General features: G+C 40.9%; 2 protein-coding genes across 3 annotated transcripts in view; one reads left to right on the forward strand and one right to left on the reverse strand.

Annotated features, from left to right (window-relative positions):
• Nucleotides 1–20337, reverse strand: part of ATM (ATM serine/threonine kinase) — a 122303-nt gene extending 101966 nt beyond the window's left edge. The window contains exons 1-6 of the mRNA XM_081797369.1: nt 19821–20337; nt 18183–18295; nt 16021–16118; nt 15826–15938; nt 13898–14043; nt 10421–10585 (exon numbers count right to left, since the gene is read on the reverse strand). Coding sequence (XP_081653495.1) covers nt 10421–10585; nt 13898–14043; nt 15826–15938; nt 16021–16092 — 496 coding nt within the window. The 5' untranslated portion in view covers nt 16093–16118; nt 18183–18295; nt 19821–20337. The remainder of the gene's footprint in view (nt 1–10420; nt 10586–13897; nt 14044–15825; nt 15939–16020; nt 16119–18182; nt 18296–19820) is intronic.
• A 422-nt stretch (nt 20338–20759) lies between these two features.
• The window catches only part of NPAT (nuclear protein, coactivator of histone transcription), a 56932-nt gene continuing 53497 nt past the window's right edge, over nt 20760–24194 (forward strand). For both annotated transcript variants that reach the window (XM_031039612.2, XM_006743761.3), the window contains exon 1: nt 20760–20964. In XM_031039612.2, the coding sequence (XP_030895472.1) occupies nt 20928–20964 (37 nt within the window). In that variant the 5' untranslated portion in view covers nt 20760–20927. The remainder of the gene's footprint in view (nt 20965–24194) is intronic.

The following is a 24194-nucleotide window of genomic DNA, read 5'->3' on the forward strand; positions in this document are numbered from 1 at the left end:
GCGCCTGGGTGGCTCAGATGGTTAAGCGTCTGCCTTCGGCTCAGGTCATGATCCCAGGGTCCTGGGATCGAGTCCCGCATCGGGCTCCCTGCTAGGCGGGGAGCCTGCTTCTCCCTCTGCCTCTGCCTCTCTCTCTCTCTCCGACTCTCATGAATAAATAAATAAAACATTAAAAAAAAAAAAAACTAATGATGTATTGTATGGTGACTAACATAACATAGCAAAATTTAAAATAAATAAATAATCTTTTTAAAAAAATAAATTTTAGTAATTCCAAAGAAAAAGATTTAAAATTATAATAATTTACATTTAATATGGTAAAAGTTTCACATCAATATTTGCTTTTATTTTATATAAACTGCCTTCAAGAGAGGAACGACTTTTGGCCAGGAAGTATATGCAGCCAGCCCTCAGACAAGCTGCTTAAGTGCTCTACATCTGTGTCCCTTCCTCTAGGTCTAAGAGAACATGTAACAAGTGTAAAATGTATCAAGAACGCCGTCAGGGGGCTGAGATTTTATTCTACTTGTAACCTAAGGGATCAGAATGCCAGTTTCATGGATGCTGGCAGAAGACATTCTATTCCTGCTTGAGTACCTTCCTTTTTGCATAGATTCCTCAATCCCCAAGGCAACATGAAGAGCGGTAGGCGACAGGCGTGCAAATAGTGAGAGCCCTCAAGCCTTCTGTGACACACAGGTGGCTCTGAGGAAGCCATCATCTCTGTCACCATCTCCACCTTCCAAGGTTCACTATACTTAAAAAAAACAATCAGGAATAAAGCAGTCAGGGTCTGCTCCTAAGACATGCAGAAATGTTGAGATGCACTGAGAATCCTCTCTCAGAACCAGGAAAACCAAAGCTGCTAATGCAGGATTTGCTCCCCATATAAATAAAAAGAGAGTCCTTGGCTGGTAAAGTGAGTGAGTAACACCTATGGGTATCTTTCTTTTCAATTGTATGTATCACATAATTCTGCAGAAATAATTTAAAATCAGATTTCAAATACAAAAGAATAAGGACAATATAAATATCTCAAACATTATAGTAAGGAAAATGATTGTTCAAATGATTCCCATCATATCTGACATTAATTTATACAACTCTGCATCAGTGCTTCCCAAAGTTCTGTCACTACAATACCTAAATGGTTAAAAACTCCGAGTTAACACACAGATGTGTGGAAACAAGAAAACAGGAGCGACGGCAGGGAGGTGGGGGGGAGAGGGGTGGGCACCTAGGTGGCTCAGTCGGTTAAGCGTCTGACTTTGGCTCAGGTTATGATCTCAGGGTCCTGGGATCCAGCCCCACATCAGGCTCTGCCCTCAGTGGGGCATCTGCTTGCCTCTACCCTCTCCTCTGGCCCTCCCCCCCTCCCCGCTACTGCTCTCTAATAAATAAATAAAATCTTAAAAAAAAAAACCAAAACAGGAGCGGTTATCTTGATCATTTCCCTCTTACTACCTGATAGGAGCAGAGAGGTGAAATGAGAGTGCCAACGGTCTTCAATTAAAGCTCAAGTTTTAGGCCTTTTATTAGTTGTGGGATATGATCCCAATTCTCACAGAATCCCACATACTATCCTAGTAAGTATCCCACATACTATCCTATCCCTAGCAAGTGGTTAAGAAAAACTGTCCTAAGATATTCAGTGAAAGTCTCAGAAGTGCACAGTTCAACTTCTTCAAAAAAAAAAAAGCTGTAGGACATGCCTCCAGGTGAATTCACTTCCTCCACAAACTCAACAACAAAAAAGCTCGAAGAACAGTGAAGGAACATAATAAAAAGGGCTTCTGGAGTTAATAAATTTCAGTTAACTGTAGATTCCTTGGGAGTTTATACATAGACAATCATGCTACCTGCAAACAGGAACAATTTTCTTTCTTCCTTTCCAATCTGCATACCTTTCACTTCCATTCCTTGCCTAGCTGCCCTGGCTAGAACCTCATAGGTTTGGTGAGAGCAGACATCCTTATCCTGTTCCCAACTTCTTTTAGGAAAGGTTTTTTTGGGGCTTTTTAAAGATTTTATTTATTTGACAGAGAAAGAGACAGCGAGAGAGGGAACACAAGCGGGGGGAGCGGGAGAGGGAGAAGCAGGCTTCCCATCGAGCAGGGAGCCTGATGCGGGGCTCGATCCCAGGACCCTGGGATCATGACCTGAGCCGAAGGCAGACACTTAACCAACTGAGCCACTCAGGCTCCCCTCTTTTACGAAAGGTTTTAAATCATGGATTCAATTTCTTTAATAACTACAGAACTATTCAAATTACCCATTTCATACTGGTTGAGTTCTGCCAGGGAGTAGTTTTAAGGAGCTGCCCATGTAAATTCGGTGGTCAAATTTACGTGCAGAGTTGTTCAGAGCATGGTCTTAATATTCTTCTAATAAAAGATGGCAATTATATCCATTTCCTTCCTACTCTCAGCAATTTGTGTCCTTTTTTTAATCTTAGTCACTTTTACGAGCTGTTCTAGATTTGATTGATGTTTTCAAAGAATCAGCTATTTCATTAAACGTTCTCTTCCGTTTTTCTGTTTTCAATTTCAGTGATTTCTGCTCTTCTGCTTGCTTCGAAGTTTTTGTTTTGTTTTTCTAGTTTCTTGAGATGGAAGCTAAGATTATTGATTTGAGATTTTTCCCTCTTTTGTAATATAGACAGTTAGTGCTATAAATTACCCTCTCAATATAACTTTAGCTGCATTCTACAAATTTTGACATGTTGTATTTTTTCATTTTCATCCAGTTCCAAGTATACTTTGATTTCCTTTGAGACTTTTTCTTTGACCCATGAATTGAGAAGTATGTCACTGATTTTCACAAAAGCACTACGAAGGAGACAGGGCACTATGGTAGAAATAAAGAGAAGAACAAATTTAGAAAGGGCAATCAGAAAATGGCAGTGACATTTAAGCCAAGACCTGCAGGAGGAGAAGAAAGCAGCCATACAAAGGGTAGCCTCTGACAAGAGAAGAACAAACGCCACAAGGGAAGAAAGGGCTTGCACTCTCGAAATTGAGGGCGTGAAATGATCCATAGCATTGTCAGAAGGAAATACTAGAACTCTTACTTTTTAAATTAAAATTAATTACAAATAAAAATCAACTTTTAGGGGCACCTGGGTGGCTCTGTCAGTTGAGTGTCTGTCTTTGTTCATCTCAGGTCATGATCTCGAGGTCTTGGGATCAAGCCCAGCATTGGGCTCCCTGCTCAACATGTAATCTGCTTCTCCCTCCCCCTCTGCCCTTGCCTCCGGCCCCCTGCCTGTGAACATGAGCGCTTGCACATGCTCTTTTTCTCTCTCTTAAATAAACTGTTTGAAAAAATCAAGCTTGGGGCACCTGTGTGGCTCAGTCAGTTAAGCGTCTGCGTTCGGCTCAGGTCATGATCCCAGGGTCCTGGGATCGAGCCCCGCATCAGTCTCCCTGCTCAGTGGGAAGCCTGCTTCTCCCTCTCCCACTCCCCCTGCTTGTGTTCCCTCTCTTGCTCTCTCTCTCTGTCAAATAAATAAATAAATAAATCCTTTAAAAATTTTAAAAAAATAAATAAATCAAGCTTTACTGATATTTAATATAGAAATCAACAATGGCCACTTTGGAAGACAGCTTTGGCAGCTTCTGAAAAAACTAAACATACTTTTACCATACAATCCAGCAATCACACTTCTTGGTATTTACCCAAATGAATTGAAAACTTAATCTGTACACAGATGTTTACAGCAGCTTCATTCATAAGTGCCAAAATTTGGAGGCAATCAAGATGTCCTTCAGTAAATGAACAGATAATTAAACTGTGGTACATGCAGACAATGAAATATTATTTGGTGCTAAAGAGAAATCAGCTATCAAGCCACAAAAAAACATGGAGAAAACTTAAACACATTTTACTAAGTAAAAGAAGCCCATGTGGAAAGACTACATATTGTATGATGCCAACTACATGACATTCTGCAAAAGGCAAAATTAGAGAGACTGTAAGAAGATCACTGGTTGCTAGGGATCAGTAGGAGGGGAAGGATGAACAGGCAGAACACAAGGACTTCTAGGGCAGTGAAACTATTCTATATGATGCTTTAATGGTAAATACATGTTACTGTACATTTGTCAAAATCTATAGAATCTACACCACCAAGAGTGATCCTAATGCAAACTCTGAACTTTGGGTGCGATGAGGTGTCAGCATAGGTTCGCTGACTGAAACAAATGTGTCACTTTGGTGCAGAGTGTTGACAGCAGAAGAAACTATGCATGTGTGACGGGGGGGCGGGGTACATGGGAACTCTCTACTTCCTGCTCAATTCTATGAACCTGAAATTGCTCTAAAATAAAGTCTGTTTTTAAGAAAATGTCTGGAACCACTGGGTTAGAGAATGTGAAGAAAGGCCACTGTAGCTAGAAACAGAAATCCACAAGATGGGGGTGGCTCTTAGTTACGGTCAGATAGGTAGGCAGAAGCAAAATTACCCAGTGCCTCCAAGGCCTAGAAAAGGAGTCCATATTTTATCCTAGTTGTACAGGAAAGCCACTAAAGGTTTTTAATATTTCTTCCTTCCGACCTTATTAGAAAAACTACCTTCCTCCTTGGGAAAATCCTAGGGCTCTTACTTTGGAACCCCTTATTCTCAGAAAACACAGAAGGGCGCCTGGGTGGCTCAGCTGGTTAAGCATCCGACTCTTTTTTTTTTTTTTTTAAAGATTTTATTTATTTATTTGAGAGAGAGAGCGAGAGAGAGAAAGAGCACAAGAGGGGGGAGCGGGAGAGGGAGAAGCAGACTCCCTGCTGAGCAGGGAGCCCGATGCGGGACTCGATCCCGGGACTCCAGGATCATCACCCGAGCCGAAGGCAGTCGCCCAACCAACTGAGCCACCCAGGTGCCCAGCATCCGACTCTTGATTTCCGCTCAGGTCTCAGGGTGGTGTGATCGAGCCCTGTGTCGGGTTCTACGCTGGGCATGGAGCCTGCCTAGGATTCTCTCTCTCTCTCCCTTTGCTCCCTACCCCCTAACCCCGCTCCTGTGCGTACGTGCTCTCTCTAAAAAGATAAAGATAAATAAATAAATTCTAAAAAAGAAAACACAGAGTCCATTTTCCTGTGTATTCAACCACTCTTTCTCCATGGATTCCTTCCCATTACGCTTATATATACTCCAGTCACTCCCATCTTTAACAGGATCCCTCTTTCCCTTCCCCTTAAAATCAAAGCTTTTGAAAGTGCTGTATTTGCTAATCCTTTTCCTCACTTGTCACTCACGCTTTCACACCAGTCTCTTACAGAACTGAACATCATCAACCAACAGACTCTAATTGCCATGTGTAGAATAATTCACCCAACAACAGCAGATACACATTCTTTTCAAATGGATATGGAGTACTCACCAAGTCAGACCTTATCCTGGGTCATAAATGAAATCATAACAACTGTAAATAACTTAGATGATAAAAAGTATGTTCTCTGACCATAATGTAATTAGACTGAAAACTATAAAAGGGAAAACAAAACAAAAAACCACGAAAATACCCCCCAAAAATTGGAAATTAAACAACATACTTCCAAATAATCCAGAGGTTAAAGAAGTCTCAAAAAAAAACTAGAACATATTTTAAACTGAAGAAAAATGAAAATATAACATTGTCAAAATGTGTGAAATACAACAAAGCAGTGTTTAGAGAAAAATTTATTATATTAAATGCACATATGAGGGAAGAAGCTCTCAAATCAATGACCTAAGCCTCTATCTTAAGGAACTAGAGAACAAATTAAACTCAAAATAAATATAGGAAAAGAACGAATAATAAGATGAGGAAATCAATAATGAAAGAGACAATACCACTACAGAGCCTACACACATTAAAAGGATAAAAAGGCAATAACATCTGAGAACAACTTTAAGTTCCTATATTCAACAACTTGGGTAAAATGTACAAATTCTTAACCAAATTACCAAAGCTAACTGAAAAAGAAATAAACTAAATATTCCTGTATCTATTAAAGAAACTGAATTCATAGTTAAAAACCTTCAACAACGCCCTCCAAATTCAATCTAGTAATATATAAAAAGGATAATACATCATGCCCTAGTGGAGTACATCCTGGGAACACAAGGTTGACTTAACCTATGAAAAATTCATCAGTGTAATTTAACCTATCAAGAGACTAAAGAAAAACCCATAGGATTATCTCAACAGATGAAGAAAGAAATTTAACAAAATTCAACATCCATTCAGGATAAAAACCATGAGGAACGAAAAACTGAAGAGAAAGTCATCAACCCATACTGACAGCTACTATCATGTTTAATGGTTAAACAGTGAATGCTTCTCCCTAAAACCAAGAATAGAACAAGGTGTGCTCCCACCACTCCTATTCAAAATTATACTGGAGGAAAAACTACAAAACTCCAAGAAGGAAACACAGAGGAAAAGTTTTATGATGTTGGATTTGTTAATGATCTCTTGGAAATGACACCAAAGACCAAGGTAACAAAAAAATTATACAGATTACTTGTTCTCATCAAATTTAAAACTTGCATATATCAAAGGACACTATCATCAGAATTAAAGGCAACCCATGAAATGCAAGAAAGTATTTGCAAACCATACATCTGATAAGGAGTTAATATACAGAATATATAAAAAACTCCTACATTTCAACAACAACAAAACAACCCAATTAAATTTGCCCAATTAAAAACTGGGCAAAAAATGTGTTTCTTTCCCAAAGATGATATACAAATGGCCAGTTAGCATGCAAAATATTCAACATCACTAGTCATTAAGGAAATGCAGATCAAAACCCCAATGAGATACCACTTCACACACATTCACATTAGGATGGCTGACATCAACACAAGAAAAAGAGTACGTGTTGGTAAGGACGTGGAGAAACTGAACACCTGTGATTCCTGGTGCGTCCATAAAACGGGTAGGGGATGCAGACCTTGTGGGAAACAGTGCGGGGGTTCCCCAATAAATTAAACAAAGAATTAGTCTATGATGCAGCAATTCCACCTCTAGATAAATACCCAAAAGGATGGAAGAAAGGACTCAAAGAGCTATGTGTACGCTCACGTTCATAAAGTATTATTCATAAGAGCCAAAAGGTAGAAACCACTCAAGTGTCCAATGACAGATGACTGGATAAACAAAATGCGGTATACACGTACAAGTCAGTCTTAAAAAGGAAGTAAACTCTGAGATGCACTACAACATGGATGAACACTGAAGACAGGAGTGAAATGAGGCATTCACAAAAGGACAAACACTGTTAGGACCTCACTTACAGGAGGCAGCCAGAGTAGTCAAGCTCACACATACAGAAAGCAGGAGGACTGTCAAGGGCTGGGTGGGCGAGGGAGGGAGAGTTGTTGTTTAAGGAGGACAGCGTTTCGGTTCGGGAAGATGAACAAGTGTTGGAAACGGAAGGTGATGGTTGCACAACAATGTGGATATACTTAATGCCACTGAACTATATATACTTAAAAATGGTTAAAATAGTAAATTTTATGTCATGTACATTTTACCATTTAAACAAATCATACTGAAGGTCCCCGCAAATATAATACAGCAGAAAAAATTAAGTGGAAATCACATTGCTCAGAAATGAAGGGGAAAAATGCAGATAATATATGGCTGTCTAAAGAGAAAAATCCCACGGAAGCTACAAAAGAGCTCCTAGATTTAATAAGTGATTTTAGCAAGGTCTCAGAACACAACATCAATAACACAAAAACCACCTGTATGACAGCAATGAATTTGGAAACCGAAATTTTTAAAAACTACACAATTTACAAACTACTGCAATATAAATCTAATATATAAATTCTGTATGCTAAGAATCATAAAACACTGATTTCTTTAAGTCAAAAAAGACCTAAACAAATAAAGAGATACATCATGTTCACAGATTAGAAGATTCCATGTGGTTATGAAGTCTGTCCTTCCTATCTGGTATGGATGGAGGTTTCTGTGGTTTGGCCTGCGTGACCGACCACCCCGACCTGCACGTGCACAGGCAGGCTAAGGAATGCTGTTTGTGAGACTTGTGCTGCATAAGTGACCTTGGGAGCTGGCTTCCAGGTCAGAAGTGGCCTTTCTGGTCTGGACACCAAGAGCTATAAATTTTGCCTTACATCCCCTCCAGCTCCAGGCTGGGCTGTCCCCCCACCAGCAATGGAATCTGGGAGGGGAGGCAAACACACCTAGCCCAGGCTCCTTGAATATGTAAAGACATGATAATACAGGAATGTGACTAGCTCCAAACTGCACGTACGGAAATGTTTAACTCCAAACCGTGTCCTCTGCCCTACAAATACAGCCCTTATGGGGATGGTCAGTTGGAAGTCTCGCCTGTGGGGAGGACGCTCTGCCCAGGCCCTCCCAATTCAGACTCCAGCCAGGGCTTCCCCAGCTAATGAGGTCGGATGTTGTAAGCGCCCAATTTGATGTAACTGTCTTAGTCTCCTTTACTGCTTACTGTTGTTTTCATCTATGCATAAATTTTCCTTTTCTTGGGCGCCTGGGTGGCTCAGTTGGTTAAGCGACTGCCTTCGGCTCAGGTCATGATCCTGGAGTCCCGGGATCGAGTCCCGCATCGGGCTCCCTGCTCGGCAGGGAGTCTGCTTCTCCCTCTGACCCTCCCCCCTCTCCTGCTCTCTCTCTTTCTCTCTCTCAAATAAATAAATAAAATCTTTAAAAAAAATAAATAAAAATTAAAATTAAAAAAAAGATTTTCCTTTTCTTCTGTTTCTATTAGATTTTTATATCAATAGTGTTTTTCCCCCTTCAAAACTGAGAATATAGCTGCTATGAATCTTTTCTTTAGAACACTTCCTTCAGTGTTCAATAAATTCAGTGCAATCCCTACCAAAATCTGAGCAGAGCTTTTTGCAGAAATCAGTAAGCTAATTCTAAACTTTATATTTGGCTTGGCCTCAGGGCATCTTCTCATCCCACTCAAAACTCTCCCTTTACACAATCTTACCTCTAACTGTGGGTTCCATCAACACCTCTACCAAAGATGTATTTTGAACAAAAACTTCACTTCTTCAGTACAGTCCTCACTAGAGAATCAAGTTTCAGAGAAGGGAGCTAACTAGCAAGATAATTCAACCAAAGGGCCGGTTATGAGAAGTGGCAGTAATATGCCCAAAAATAGAAAGAGGATTTCAGAGAACATGTGAGACACAGGATGGCAACTACAGCCAAGGACCGCCTTTGTTCGGGTGAGTCCTGTGGTTAGAAGCACTAATCAAAAATACGCAAACCTCCTGCATATTTAGGATGGACCATGGTGGTGAGAGACGTGTCACAGTGTCCTGGATATCACTAGCCTATTCTCGGCTAAACTTGTTGTGAGGGTCAAGTTTGGGACACAGCCTCCCTCGCGCTAAGAACAACAAAGGGCGGGATGACACCTAAGAAATTCATACAACAGCTAAGAAGGCTTTTCACTCATGTGGGAACAGAATATACTGCAGGGCCCTGGTTAGGTCTCGGTTTTACCGCCCACACATACCTTGTTTTGAAATGAGAAACTGACAATAAACAATACAGACAAGTGTCTTTTCATTTCATTAGCACAATTTATTTTAAATACTTTCCATGAAAAACACTGAGCTTCTAGATTCTCAGAGGTGGCTGTATTAGAAGACTTTGACAATATGGCTTAGAGTCACTTCATTAAAGCCAAATCCCATTTTCACCCACTGAACCCACTCAGAGACAGAAATGGTCCACCTCTGAAATCAATAAACTCAAATGTTTCAGTCTCTGACCATAAGTTCCTTCCTTTGTGGTTCCTCAGTACCTTTCACCTAGAAGTCAAAAACAGTAGATTCCTCCCTGACACCCACTCTACTTACGTTATAGTCCCTGGGTCCTATACATCCTAGTCTACTATATTTGACCCCTATTATACCTTACAAGTGACCTGCTAAATGCCTAATCCAATGGATACGTCTGTGTTTTATCATTTCTACCACACTTAAAATGCCATACGCCTTCCAACCTGAAACTCTGCTGCTTTCAGTTTTATGACACCTCCTCTCCTTCTTGGTTTTCTTCTTTATCTTTAATCATGGTTGTTTAATGTCACTGATCTGAGAACTCACATATCTATAGCCCAAACATATCTATATTAGAGTGCATTGTAATTTTTGGTTTACTCGTTTCTTCCGCCACTGGCCTGTGAAAGTCTCGAGGACAGGGATGGCTTCTTTCAATTGTGTCGTTCCAGTTCTGATCGAGGCAATCACTTAGGAAGTCCATAATAAAGGAAACTAAGGGTTGGATCCTGAAGTATTCAATTTTACTAAGATACTGTTAAACTGCAAGGTCACTTGGGGGATACAGATTCTGACCAATCTTTTAGTGACATTTCATTTCACAGAAAAAATTCACAAATAACAAACTTCAAAACATACCTAGCCACTGTTGCTGAGATATTTCACACCAATATTTCCTCACTGAGAGAACGTCCTTGAGCAGAATGTTGCTACAATCCGCTCCATAAACGGCACCATTAAATGAATCTTTCACTGTATCCATGATATAATTCAAGAGTTCTTGACATTTTAGTCTGGGTGCTCCTATTTAAAAATAAACAAATAAAAACATATAAATCTTAAGAAACATAAGAACACTTGGAATTGCAGCTATATAAATAATCCCATATGGGACACTACTATTAACTAATCACTTTCTCATGGAGCAGGGATTAGCAAACCATGGCCCATGGGCAAAATGCAGCCAGCTGCCTATTTCTGGAACTAAAGTTTTCCTGGGCCACAGTCATGTCTGTTCATTTACATACTGTCTAAGGCTACTTCCATGTTACAACAGCAGAGCTGAATAACTGAGACAGAAACTATATAGCCTGAAAAGTCAAAAACATTGACTGGTCCCTTTACAAAAGAAGTTGGCCGATCCTTATGGGAATATATAGCAAAAACAATCATCCATCCTATCCTTAATAATTCACAATTTCTGGCACTAGACCTAAAATGATCCAAAGTTTCTTGGTACTTTACAAAGAATGAATTCATTAGAATAACCTAAGATTGTAAGGAGGATGGGGCACCTGGGTGGCTCAGTCAGTTAAGCATCTGCCTTCGGCTCAGGTCATGATCCCAGGGTCCTGTTCAGCAGGGAGCCTGCTTGTCCCTCTCCCTCTGTCCCCCACCCCCAAATCGTGCACTCTTTCTTTCAAAAAAAAAAAAAAAAAAAAGATTGTAAGGAGGGTATTTGGCTTTGAAAACCAAATTACTTTCATATCATACAAAAGCATTTGTGGCATAAATATGTAAGGCTGTAATATTTCCAGTTTTATTTATTAGAGGTCCTAAAAATTCAGTATTAATGGATATATTCTTGAAGGCAACAAAAGGACATTTAAAAACTGTCTCTTATTTTCAGCAAATCACACTATTAACAATCACACAATATTAACAATCTTAAAACGGCATATAATGTTTTTTATTATAAGCTACGAACAGATCGCAAGTCATATATATATCTGAATATTTTCTATATATTTAGCGGTTTCTTATGAGGAGTTTAACATTTTCTTATCAAACTATGGTAAATAAGTAAACACTGACATAACTGTGTATCATTTTTACTTGTGGCTTATATCACACTTTCAGGCACCTGACCAATGATGAAATGTCCAATCACGTTCCTCTGCTGTAACACCCTGTGCCCCTCTCTTACAGTCCTTAAACATTCTCTTAACTGTAACATCTGCTATATTATAACATCCCTAAGGAATTAATTAATCTCTGTAAGGTAACACAGCCCGGTAAGTGTACTAAATAGTATTTGCTTAGTAAACATTTATTAACTGCATAAATTAATGTCACGATAAAATCATATTTCCTTATGGTCTTAATCTCAACAAATTTCCTTCCTCCGCCAAATTTGAGAAAGGTTTCAAGAATTATGCTGACATTCTTGTCTACGAAAATCCACCTCCAAAGGACAACTACCTTGGCTAAAGAGAATTTAAGGAACCTCATAAAACTTAACATTTTACAAAGCTGGGTTTTCTCTTCTCTAGGCTCCATCTGTGCTTCGTGCAGAGCAAACACCTACATAAAAGAACAAATGATATTTGCTTATTGCTTCCTTCCCAGCTGTCTTTTTGGAATCTCTGTTTCTTTCATTATACCTTGAATACCAACGCTAAGTCTGGACATGTGTTTAAATTCCCATCAACTCCCCAACTCTTTGAAAAACATAAAGTGAGAGGATATGATAGTAATGCTCTGGTTTTGTTCTGAGATTAAAGATGTTTAAGTTACAAAGTCAAACTTGAAAGAAGCCTCAAATAAAAACACGACTTTTCAACCATTTAAATAATCTTAAAGTGATAATTTCATCTAGTCATTCCTGTAAACCGACAGTGATACTTTCACATTTCCCAATGTGATCCCCACTGTTAATTTTGCAACTGAAGGTTTTTTCACCGTAAAGCAAAATCACACACTGCAAACTTTTCTGGTGGGCAACAAATGGGCTTGGGTATCTTTCTCTCAGTAACTCTGCAAGTACATATTAAAATCTGTTAAGAACCCAATGTTAGCAGCCAAAAGAACAAATTTTAATAAACGCAGGGCTATCATACTGGGCAAAAGCAGGTGCAGAGTATTTCAACGTAGCTTTCCTCTGTCTATGCCGGAGTCCCTGACACGGGCTTGCCACTGTCCATACAAACTGGCACCTCAGAGCTGGAAAACTAAATTTCTGCTAAACCATTGCTTTTGAGACTCAAGTCTCATACCACCATTCCGAAATATCATTCACTAACCATCTATATCCTTCTACTTAATAATGTTTACCAACACTGGGCTTTTCTGATTCTTTTTATTTCATTAAGTTTCTTATTTCAATTCCAGTATAGTTACCATATGGTGTTATGTTACTTTCAGGTGTCCAACAGAGTGATTCAATGGCTTTTCTGATTCTTAAACTAAACCTGGTATCACAAAGCCACATCTTTATGTGTGAAGAATAAACAAAGTCTGAGCCCAAGAGTCCCTAAACAAACACTTCTACTTCCTGCTTTCAGCGTTGTATGAAGCCCATTTCTTTACATAAGCCTACTGGAATCCTGAACTTTGGGTCAAAAATATCAACTCTTTAAAATATCCACCGCCCCAGTTCAAAACACGAAATATGTGGCTCGGCAAGAGCAAAAAACCACTGGGTATTTTTTTTTAATCAATAGCGGGCATAGTGTTACTTAAGAGGGTGGGTTTTGACTGCCAAGAAAGCTAATATGATCTCAAAATCAGTAAAAGTATAGCATAAAAGATATACAAGTCCTGCTCCACTCTGCACCAATCAGAATATAGCTATAATTAAGTCCTACACTAAACTGAAGAAAATTCAGAAGAGAGTGACACAAAAACTAGGTCATATGAACTGAAGTACGTCTGTTTAGAGAAAACAACTCAGAGGAAATGTCACAGCTAACTTCAAATATCTCAAAGGATATCATTCTGAAAAAATTTATTAGGATTTTTCTGTATTATATCAGAAGACAGAAGCAGTAACAAAGGAGACAGGTTTCACCACTATTAAAGCTATTCAAAGATAGGAAAAAAAGCCTAAAAGGTATGTTCGATCATTAAGGCTACACCTAAGTGCTAGGAACAAATAGAGGGGATCCAAGAAGAATGCGTAGTTGGAATACTAATTTTTTAATCCTTCCAACCTGGAAACTATCATTCCATGCTTGCATAAATTCCTCCAAATATCTGAACCGATCATATATTAAAAACCATTATATGCACTAGAAATTAGAGTTAGCACCCAACTTTTACCTCACCATATTCCGACCAAACTCGTGCAACAATAACCTTTTAAACCAGCTATTTATAATAAATAATAGCACTTACTTTTATTTGCACATTTGATGAAGTACTTGACCAAACTACTGATTTCTTGCATCTTTTTCTGCCTAGTGGCTTGTGTTGAGGCTGATACACTTGGTTTCGCTGTTCGCAGACATTCTGTTTCTTTCTGAACATATTTCTGCAAAAATCTTCAAGAAAACAAAGTAGAATTTCAGAAACTTTTTTTTTTTTTTTTTAAGATTTTATTTATTTGACAGAGAGAGATACAGCGAGAGAGGGAACACAAGCAGGGGGAGTGGGAGAGGGAGAAGCAGGCTTCCCGCCGAGCAGGGAGCCCGATGCGGGGCTTGATCCCAGGACCCTGGGATCATGACCTGAGCCGAAGGCAGACGCTTAACGACTGAGCCACCCAGGCGCCCCAAGAAACTTTTTAAATGCTTAAATTATTACAACAGTTTGAAAAGTCCTTTATGCCACCACAAAGAGAATCTCTCAAGCCACAATGCTGCAATCAATGTACCAGCTAAATAAAATAATTTCCTCTTTCAAGGCCTCAGCCCCACAATACCAATTTAAAGTCTGTTCTGCAAAGTTCTAGACTGTAACCGCCATGATTTTTGGTTGCTTTACTGCTTGTTTTCTCATTTTATTATTAAAAGCTTACAATGCTATTAGGGCTCTCAGTTCTCTCTTGTTATTTTGTACACAACCCAACCCTTTCTCAGGTAGTTGGCAATGTTTCTAGCCTTTGAATGAAGCCTGCCTAGAAGATATTCATGATTAGCTGGAAGTGCCAGGTGCCTACTGGACCTACCTGATCAGCTTATGCAAAATAATACTCACCTTTAGATAGCAACTATTTTTGTGGTATTTGAAATTAAGTAACCAGAGAAAAAGAAGCATGCATTTTTTATGTTATCTGCACTGAAATCTGTAAGTCCATCCAGTACCAAGTAAGTGGTAAAAATAAAAGTTCTAAACACTTAAGAATAAATGAATATACTTCCCTCTTGACTGAAAATTGTATTTCAAGCTTCCCAGTATTCTACATTAGTTTAAAATATTTTATTCATTTTTCCTAAGTTTTACAACCCATTTCTAGTTACGAATGGACTTCAGAATGCACAAACAATGAATCATGGAACACTTCATCTAAAACTAATGATGTAATGTATGGGGATTAACATAAGAATAAAAAAAAAAATTAAAAAAACAAATGGACTTCAGAGTTGAAAATTATATCTTAATGTAAAAAAAGCATCAATTCTGTTTGGCATTCCAGTCCAGCAATCAATTGTCTTTCCAATGCCTGATTTTTTTTAACTGCATTCCTATAAAAATTATTCTGTAATTGTTTTCTTAATTATAATTTAGTATGTAGCAGTTACTCAGAGCAATATTTAAAGATATAAAAGTAATAATAAAGCATTTATAACTTAATTTTATTCTCAAATTTGAAATATTTTTTAAATAAACTCCTGAATGAACAAATATGAAAGAAATTATCTCTAATCTTGAGTGAGATCTGAGAACTTTTATTGAAAAATGGCTTAAAAACTTTAACTTTTTCTATATGAACATCCTTTAAAAATCATGTTTCAGATAAATATTAAGCACCAACTTTATATGCAAGGCACAACAGTATATAGGAAGCAAAGATAAATAAGACCAACGTACACAAAAATATCACAACAAATAAAAACAAAGAGAAAAATAAAGACAGTAAAAAAACAAAAACAAAAAAAACGAGAATGGGGGCACCTGGGTGCCTCAGTCGGTTGGGCGTCTGCCTGCCTTCGGCTCAAATCATGATCCCAGAGTCCTGGGATCGAGCCCCGCATCAGGCTCCCTGCTCGGCAGAGAGCCTGCTTCTCCCTCTCCCTCTGCCTGCCACTCTGCCTACTTGTGCTCTCTATGTCTCTCAAATAAATAAATAAAATCTAAAAAAAAAAAAAACGAGAATGGAATACCTAAAAACAGCATCCCAATTCAAGTATTTGCTTTGTTTGGAATCTGAATGTCGATCTAAATGTTGAACAGTTTCAGGATCCCGAATCAGGCGCTTAAATTTCTCAACTTCTTTCTGAAAATGAAAAAGAACACAGTAATGGGTTGCCAATCACACACTCATTTCAAGAAAAGATTAAATTTCAGTAATTTACTACCCTTCGTTCTGTAGCTCTATCATGTTCTAGTTGACGGCAGCAAATAAGCAGATCATTAAGTGCTAAACTCATGGTTCAGAATTTCAAAAAGCACACCACTGTAAAAAAAACACACAAATGCAAAATTATTTCAAATTGTGGTATTAATATATAGTCAGATCAAACTGTACAATTAGAGGCACATTATGATCAAACATACAATGATTTTTCTTAACGTTTCCATATTCAAGTGAGATTTTCTTAGAGTCTATCAAAACAAAGCCCCAACATGCAAATGGGTACTTATGTGCAATAGCAGGATAAAAACAGAAAACATATACTTTATTGTTCTGAGACCTTTCCTAAGAAACATGATAATTAAATTAAAATGTAAAAGATCAACAGAAGACAGCCAGATCAAGAATAAGGAAAAGAGGGGCGCCTGGGTGGCTCAGTCATTAAGCATCTGCCTTCGGCTCGGGTCACGATCCCAGGGAGCTGGGATAGAGCCCTGCCTCAGGCTCCCTGCTCTGTGGGAAGCCTGCTTCTCCCTCTTCCACTCCCCCTACTTGGGTTCCCTCTCTCTCTGTCAAATAAATAAATAAAATCTTAAAAAAAAAAAAGAATATGGAAAAGAAAGGAGTGCCTGGGTCTCAGTCAGCTAAGCATGTCTGACTCTTGGTTTCCGCTCAGGTCATGAACTCGCAGTGGTGAGATCAAGCCTCCGCAATGATGAGCTCCATGCTCAGCGCAGAGTCTATTTCAGATTCCTTCTCTCTCCCTCCTCCTCCCCACCCCCCACCCCGAGTGCATGCGCACTCTCTCTAAAATAAATCAATTTAAAAATCTTAAAAAAAAAAAAAAGAGCATTTAAGGATTTAACACTGACCAGCTTAACTATTTAACTCTTAACTATTTAACTCTTACATGGAGTGACAAGATATGTCATTTGCTGAGCCAAAAGCTGAAATTGCTTATGCTTTGGAATTGCTATGTAGGAGGTTATCAGAGCCAGTAAGCCTTGCCTAGCACTTAAGTCTCAACTGGCTTTATGGTTCTCATTTAAAACATAAAAATACAAGGACAATTATGCTCCTGTGTTTGTTTTTTTTAAGATTTTATTTATTTATTTGACAGAGAGAGACACAGCGAGAGAGGGAACACAAGCAGGGGGAGTGGGAGAGGGAGAAGCAGGCTTCCCGCCGAGCAAGAGCCCGATGCGGGGCTCGATCCCAGGACCCTGGGATCATGACCTGAGCGGAAGGCAGACGCTTAATGACTGAGCCACCCAGGTGCCCCTCTGCTCCTGTTTTAAAAGGGAATCAAATACTACAGTACCAAAAATAAACTACGTTTTACTGTGCCTTAATGCCACTGCAGTAGCCCTCCTCCTCCTATGTTTTCGGACATATCAAACCTTCCTTTGATAACCATTAAAAAAAAATTCACATAAAAAAAGCATTTTGTGTTGTTATTTCTGACTCTTGTTACAAAGAAGTTTCCTTTTTGTTAGACTATAAATGTTTACAAACAAAAAACATACTTTTTTTTGTCCTTGACATATCTCAAGAGGAAAAAGGGGAGTCCTTTTCCCATCCATTCATATAAACTCCACTCATTCTTTAAAGATCAAGTATGTATCTTTGCTGTTGTTTAACTCAGTCGTAAAACTGGAACTGAGAGACCACATCTAATCTTTCTATAAAGGAAGAAATCCGTCCTACAAAATTATTTAAACACTCATTTTAAACACTCAGTGAGAGCACACTACCTAACAAGCCTACCTATTTCGTTGGTAGGTAGCTCTAATTCGCTTCTCCATCTTTATTCATTGGTTGTTGTGACTCTTTTATCCCTATTACAACATCCTTTACTTTGCTGTAGATTATAGGTTATTTACCCAAAGGTCTTTTTCATTTGAATGTAAACTTCTTGAGGAAAAGGGCTATTATTTTTATTTTCCATTCCTTATGGTTTTATCTAGGTCTCTTTCCCCTTCATAGTCAATCTTGGTTTAAAACCCTCTTGATTGAGTCAATAAGGAAAATAAAACTGGGATTGTAAAAAATGAAAACACCTTAACAATATCCATATCCAAAGAACCATAAACATAGGCATGTTTATTTCTAAGTATACTGAAGATGTTATTTATAACGTTAAAAAAAAAATGCAGGTTTACTGACCATGTGACACTTCAGAAAGATGCAGCCCCAAACTTCCTTTTTTCTTCTAAAGCTGTGGTTTTTCTATTTGTCTCCTTCTGTGTTCCTCTCTTCCGTTTCTCAAAGACTGATTACTTTGAAGAAAACAAAACAGTCAGGAAACGTCCTTTCACTGATACATGCAAGAATATTTACAGGGCCACTACTTGTTTGAGATACTATGTCAGGGATAGCTAGACATAATGAATTAAACAGACACAACTCCTTCCCTTCTGGAGTCATAAATGGTGGGGGAGAGTGACAATACACAAGTACACTGAAAAATCAATGCCTAATTCCAAAGTATGATAAATGACTCAAAGGAGGCAAATACGCAATAACAATGAAGAGGATCGCTTTTGCTAAACTTCCAGGGAACACATCTCAGCAGAGGTTACAACAAAGCTAAGGTGTGAATTGGCGCCAATCAGAGAAAGAGCTAGAGGACCAATATATTTTAGGGAAGGAGACTAGTACCACCCAAAGGTCCTAAGATGGAAAAGTTCATGGTGTGTTGAAGGAATTGAAAAAACCGAAGGAACTACAGAGTAGTCAGAGTAAAAGAGTAAACAAAGTTGAATTCAATTGATATATTAACCCAGAACTAAGCCCCCTATCAACATGCAACTGAAACCATACATACTTCCTGAACAACAGTCTCTTAAGTGGCAAGTCCAACCTTCCTTTTTAGATTTCAATCAAATTGATGGCTTTGCATAATTTGACAATGATGCTTCCATTGCATCTTCCTGCATCTAATTCTGCCCTTGGCATGCCATTTTTTTCTGGAGTAATAGTGTGGGCTCTGTTGTTAGATTATACTGTTTCAAATCCTGCCCCTGCCCCTTACAGGATGTATAACCTTGGACACATTAGCTAATCTCTCTAAACCTCAGATCTGTCAACGATAAAATGAAAAACAATACTAGAACTTCCTTCAGAGTTATTGTTAAAGATTCATGTACGGATTTGCCACAGTGCCTGAACACAACAAATGATCAATAAATGTCACAAATCACCATTCTTCCCTTCGTTTCCTAAGTCTCTCTTGATGGTTCCTCTTTCACCCACACCTGCAAGACTATCTCTGTCAAGGCGCCTGGGTGGCTCAGTCGTTAAGTGTCTGCCTTCGGCTCAAGTTATGATCCCAGAGTCCTGGGATCGAGCCCCGCATCGAGCCCCACATGGAGGCCCGCATCGGGCTCCCCGCTCCGCGGGAAGCCGCTTCTCCCTCTCCCACTCCCCCTGCTTGTTCTCTCTCTCGCTGTGTCTGTCAAATAAATAAATAAAATCTTAAAAAAAAAAAGACTATCTCTGTCTCTCTACTTTCCACCCGATGTTCTCCCAGTGTGATCTCATCCATCCCTAAGACCTCAACATGCTAAAAATACCCACATTTATTTCGTTCAACGCCAGACCTCACTCTTGAGCTTCTGAAACCTTCCACGCTTTGTGTCTTTACACGCATTTCTCCTCCTGTGTGGAGGGCCCCCACCATCCTCCTCTGGGGGCAACTGAACAACTCGAGGTCTCCTCGCAGAACCTCATTAGCTCCTCTACGATCACGGTTCTCCCTCAACGATCACCCTGAGCTCTAAGAGTCCTTTTACTTCTCGGTACCTGGTAAAAACAGCAGCGAATGCTCTTGAGGGCTCACCACGGGCAAGGATTCTCTCAAGTGAGACAGGGCAGCGCGGGCACCCACATGTGTGCCAAAATTCCAAGTCCAGCAACGAAATTCCTGAGTCCGTGCTCTTAACCGGCCACTCCAGTTTAAGCCTCAGGAGATGCTCGTGGGTTAAAACTAAGCAACAAAAGGGGGGAAAACATGGTTAGTCATCTAGTTAAATCGGGGCCTTAAAATGGCAGGGAAAGGGGACGCGCAGGAGCGTGCAACGGGGCATCTGGAAGAAGGTTCGAGGCTAAGTCCGCTAGGGGCTCGGAAAGAGGGCGGGAGAGAGACGGTGCAGCGAGCAGGGAAGGTCCGCGCCAGAGCAGCGGGCGAGACCGGTCGTCGGGGGGGCCGGCGCAGAGTGGCTCGGACACCCCTGCAGTCCCCGACGCAGAAGCCACCGCCCGCTTTCCACACCCCTAACGGTGCACTCGCACAGCCAAAGTGGAATTTCCTAAAGCGGCGGCGGCTGCAGCCTAAATCCCGGCTCCACTCACTTCCCCCCCGCGGCCCCAGCGGCTCCAGCCAGGTGGACACCCACTATTCCCGCTTCCGGTTCAAACGCGGCGTGACCACGCAGCCCGGATCTCCCGAAGAAGAAGTGAGGGTCACCCGGAAGCGGGTACCATCTGCACATGCGCGCCGACCCCCGCACGCTCTGCGTCCTTGCGCTCGCTCGCCTCAAAACATTCGGCTCTTCTGAGCAAACGCTCCTGCGCGTTACCCGCCAATGGCGTGCGTCCTTGCGCTCGCTGCCCGCCCCCTGGCTCCGGCCGCTGCGCCTGCGTCCCACCTCCTCGCCACCTTCAGCCCCACCCCTCAGAATAGGAGAACGGAAGTGACGACAGTTCCGAGGGGAACGGAGGCGGGTTTCATTTCGGCGCCTTTCTTTCTCCGGCGGAAGCGATTGGCGGACGCGGGGCGAAAGAGGCGGGACAAATTGCCGCGGGTTCAGTGCCGCCACTGGAACCGGGAGATGCGGCGCAGGAGCTGTCGCTGTGTTGGCTTTTACCTGAATCTCGTCTCCTGTGGCGGTTCCTGCTGCGGCTTCGGTCATGTTGTTACCGTCGGACATAGCGCGACTAGTACTGGGTAAGCGCGGGCGCGGGAGGGACGGGTAGCGGACCCGGCTGAGCAGGACGGAACGACCTTTGGGGCAAAGGTTCTCCCCGGGGTGGGGAAGTTGGGGTTCTGCCTCCCCGCCTGCAGGTCGAGACCTGCGGCGGTTCCCCTTGAGCCGGGCGCTCGGGCAGCGTAAGCCTCTTTGTGTGCGGGTGCTGCGCTCCCCGGAGGCTGCGTGGCGGGGGGAGGGCCGAGGAGAAGCGCGGGGCGGAACACCTGAGGCCCGGGTTCGGAGGGGGAGCCAGGCCTGCACGCCTGGTCGGGACCCCCGGAAGGAGACTTGTCAGGGCTGGGACCAGATTAGGGAACACGAGGACGTCCCCGAGCCGGCCGGTCTCGTAGAGAGACCTTCGCGACGTCCTTCTCGTAACCCGCCCCGACAACGACGAATTTGGGGCGAACGGGGGTGATCTTCCCTGTCCATCCCTCGCCCTCCCTCCCCGCAGTGAATAGTCCAGCGTAGGGGGTCTGAAATGCCATCTGCATGTTGTAAATAACTGCAGCCATTCCTCATCTGTCGACCGGCCAGAAATTTCACAGAGGAAAATGCCTTCCAGGTGAACGTGTGCTAGTTCTACTGGTTCGTTTTTCCTCCATTTGAGGACGGTTAGTGTCACGGGTCTGTCGTCAGGGAGTACTGTCCGTGTGGGGAAACGGGTTTTGTGGTTGTGTGTCCCCGGGAAGAATCGAGAGGGTCGTGCTGCTGGGAGCGAGAGCCCTCGGAAGCTCAGACCCCGAGCCGGCGGTTTGCAGACCTCGTACCCGACACCCCTGAAAGTAAATGGTAAATATCTGTGATGAAACTTCCCTTAGTGTCCGCAGGAATTACTGTCCTTACCCTATTGTTAGAAAAATCCCATTTGTCTTACTTTTTTAAATACCCAGCCTTACCGGAAAACTGGCCTTTGTGCTCGGGGCTTTTGGTGAGCACATTTTGCAGGAAACAGGAGAGGGTAACGGTTGCACGGCCCTTTTTGGAGAAACTAATGACTTAAGTTTTAATTAACATTTTGTTAATGTTAATCTTTTGCCTGCTTTATCAGAACTGAATTATCAATAGTTATTCTCCATCTGTTTCTGTGAGAAAAAGCTGGCTGTCTTGTAATTGTTACATTTACTGGGATTATATGGAAACCCATTTAAAGTAGACTTTAACACTGTTCAAGGTAACATTGGCGTATTTTTTCCTCCTGGCATATAGTTTAAGGATTTTGGGGTTTTAGCAATTTGGTAATCCACTCCAGTTTCAGTAACTATAGTTTTTAATAGGGTTTCTCACCCTGGCCCTATTGACATTTGGGGCCAGGTAATTATTTATTATGGGGAGCTGTCCTGTGCATTGTGAGATGTTTAGCAGCGTCCCTGGCATCTATCCATTAGATGCCAATAAGACCCCACTCCCCCCCCACTTATGACAGTAAAAGGAATGTCTCCAGGTATTGTCAGTATGTTCCCTGGAGGGTAAAATCATCCCCGGTTAATAACAACTGATCTTAAAGCAATATGGTTTTCTACCTGGAATAATTCACACCAAATTGTATTCTCCACAAACCAGCTGCTCTGCTTGACTCCTACTTTTTTTAATGGATAAAAATTCCAAATTCACTGTTTCTTACCCTAAAAATTCTTTGTCATTCACATTCCATTTTAATTGCCACCAATCCTACTTAATATGCCCCTCCCTTGTGCCTTCTTTGGGACTTCTGTCATCGCTTCTGATATAGTCATGCTATTGATATTTACTGTTAAGAAAAATCTGCCTAAAGCATTCATACTACACGTATTCTAAAAGAAAAAATTGTGCAGTTATCAAAATTTCAAGTTTTGCAAAAGAATACATGATACAAAAAAAGTCTCCCCACACTCATTCTCACTCTAATATTATGTCTTGAAGCTTATATCAGCACACAGAGATGTATAATTCCAAAACTTAGAGGCTTAAAATTGTACCAGTTTCATTATTTTGTCATGATTCTTCTTTCAGTACCCCCTCCTTATCTTCACCTCTCTTTTTGTTGACTCCTTTTCTTCATAATGTTCTTTAAAGAAATCCTTGGTTGCTTAGTACCAGACACTGTTAAATGCTAAGAATAGAGAAGTAGTTCCCCTTAGAGTTCACATAATTAGGTTTCTTTACCCTCAGGCATGTGCCCCTCCCACACACAAACCCCAAAATACTTTACCTAGACCTCACCACACATTCTATCTAATTCTATTTAATGCTCTTTGTCACCCTTTTACAAATCAAAGAATGAACTCTACTTCCCACCTGCCTTTCATTCTTCAACATACCGTACTGACTTGAACCTCACTACACGTAACCAGCCCTTGCTCCTCAGCGATGTCCAGCAGTTGTCTTGCTGGAATCTCTGTAAATATTACACAGGCCAAAATACATCAAAGTGTTGCTTATTACCTTTGGGACACCACTTCGGTTTTCTCAGTGTGTTGTACAGGCTGCTCTGTGAAACTCACTCTGCCTGCCCCTCCTGCTTGATCTCAGCTTTTTAGTGTCTGCCCTTTGCTGCAGGCATGCCAACTACTTGGGAGTTTCTCCAAATGGAAGCCACGGTCTCTGAAACCTTTCCTAGCAGGTGTAACTATAAATGTCTCCTTAAGTGCTTCAGCAGCCTTGTACATCACTTCTGTGAAACCCTTACTTAACCATGTTTTAGCTTTGCTTGTGTTTACTTACTTTAGTGAAATATACATGACATAAATATATGCAACATTTTAGCCATTTTTAAATGTACACTTTGGCATTGAGTACATTCACATTGTTCTGTAACCATCACCATCATCCACCTGTAGAACTTCATCTTCCCAAACTGAAACTTAACTTTTGTCCTCATTTTTCTTGATCTGGGATTAATAAGACAGGCTTTGAAAGTTCTTGGAAGCCCCCAAAACTGTAAAGGTTTACGTCAGGTGGGGCATTTTTATGAGTGAAGGGGCCAGAACGTTTTTTGGATTTCTAAATAGGTTTGTTCTTTCTGTGTGAGTCAGAATCCATTCAGGAAAACTGAAACCAATCTGAGTATTTAACGTGGAAGGATCTAATGAGGGAATTGGTTACACTGGTGATAGAAAAACTAAGAAGACAAGCAGCTTATGTGAGCCAATTTGTACAGCGGCAACGGCAGGAAGCCACTGTGATAATTAGAAGGACGAGGACTAGGAGAAATGAAGCAGTCCAGAGA

This window comes from Leptonychotes weddellii, chromosome 11, assembly GCF_054177405.1.
Source record: "Leptonychotes weddellii isolate Sample4059 chromosome 11, ASM5417740v2, whole genome shotgun sequence".
NCBI lineage: Eukaryota > Metazoa > Chordata > Mammalia > Carnivora > Phocidae > Leptonychotes > Leptonychotes weddellii.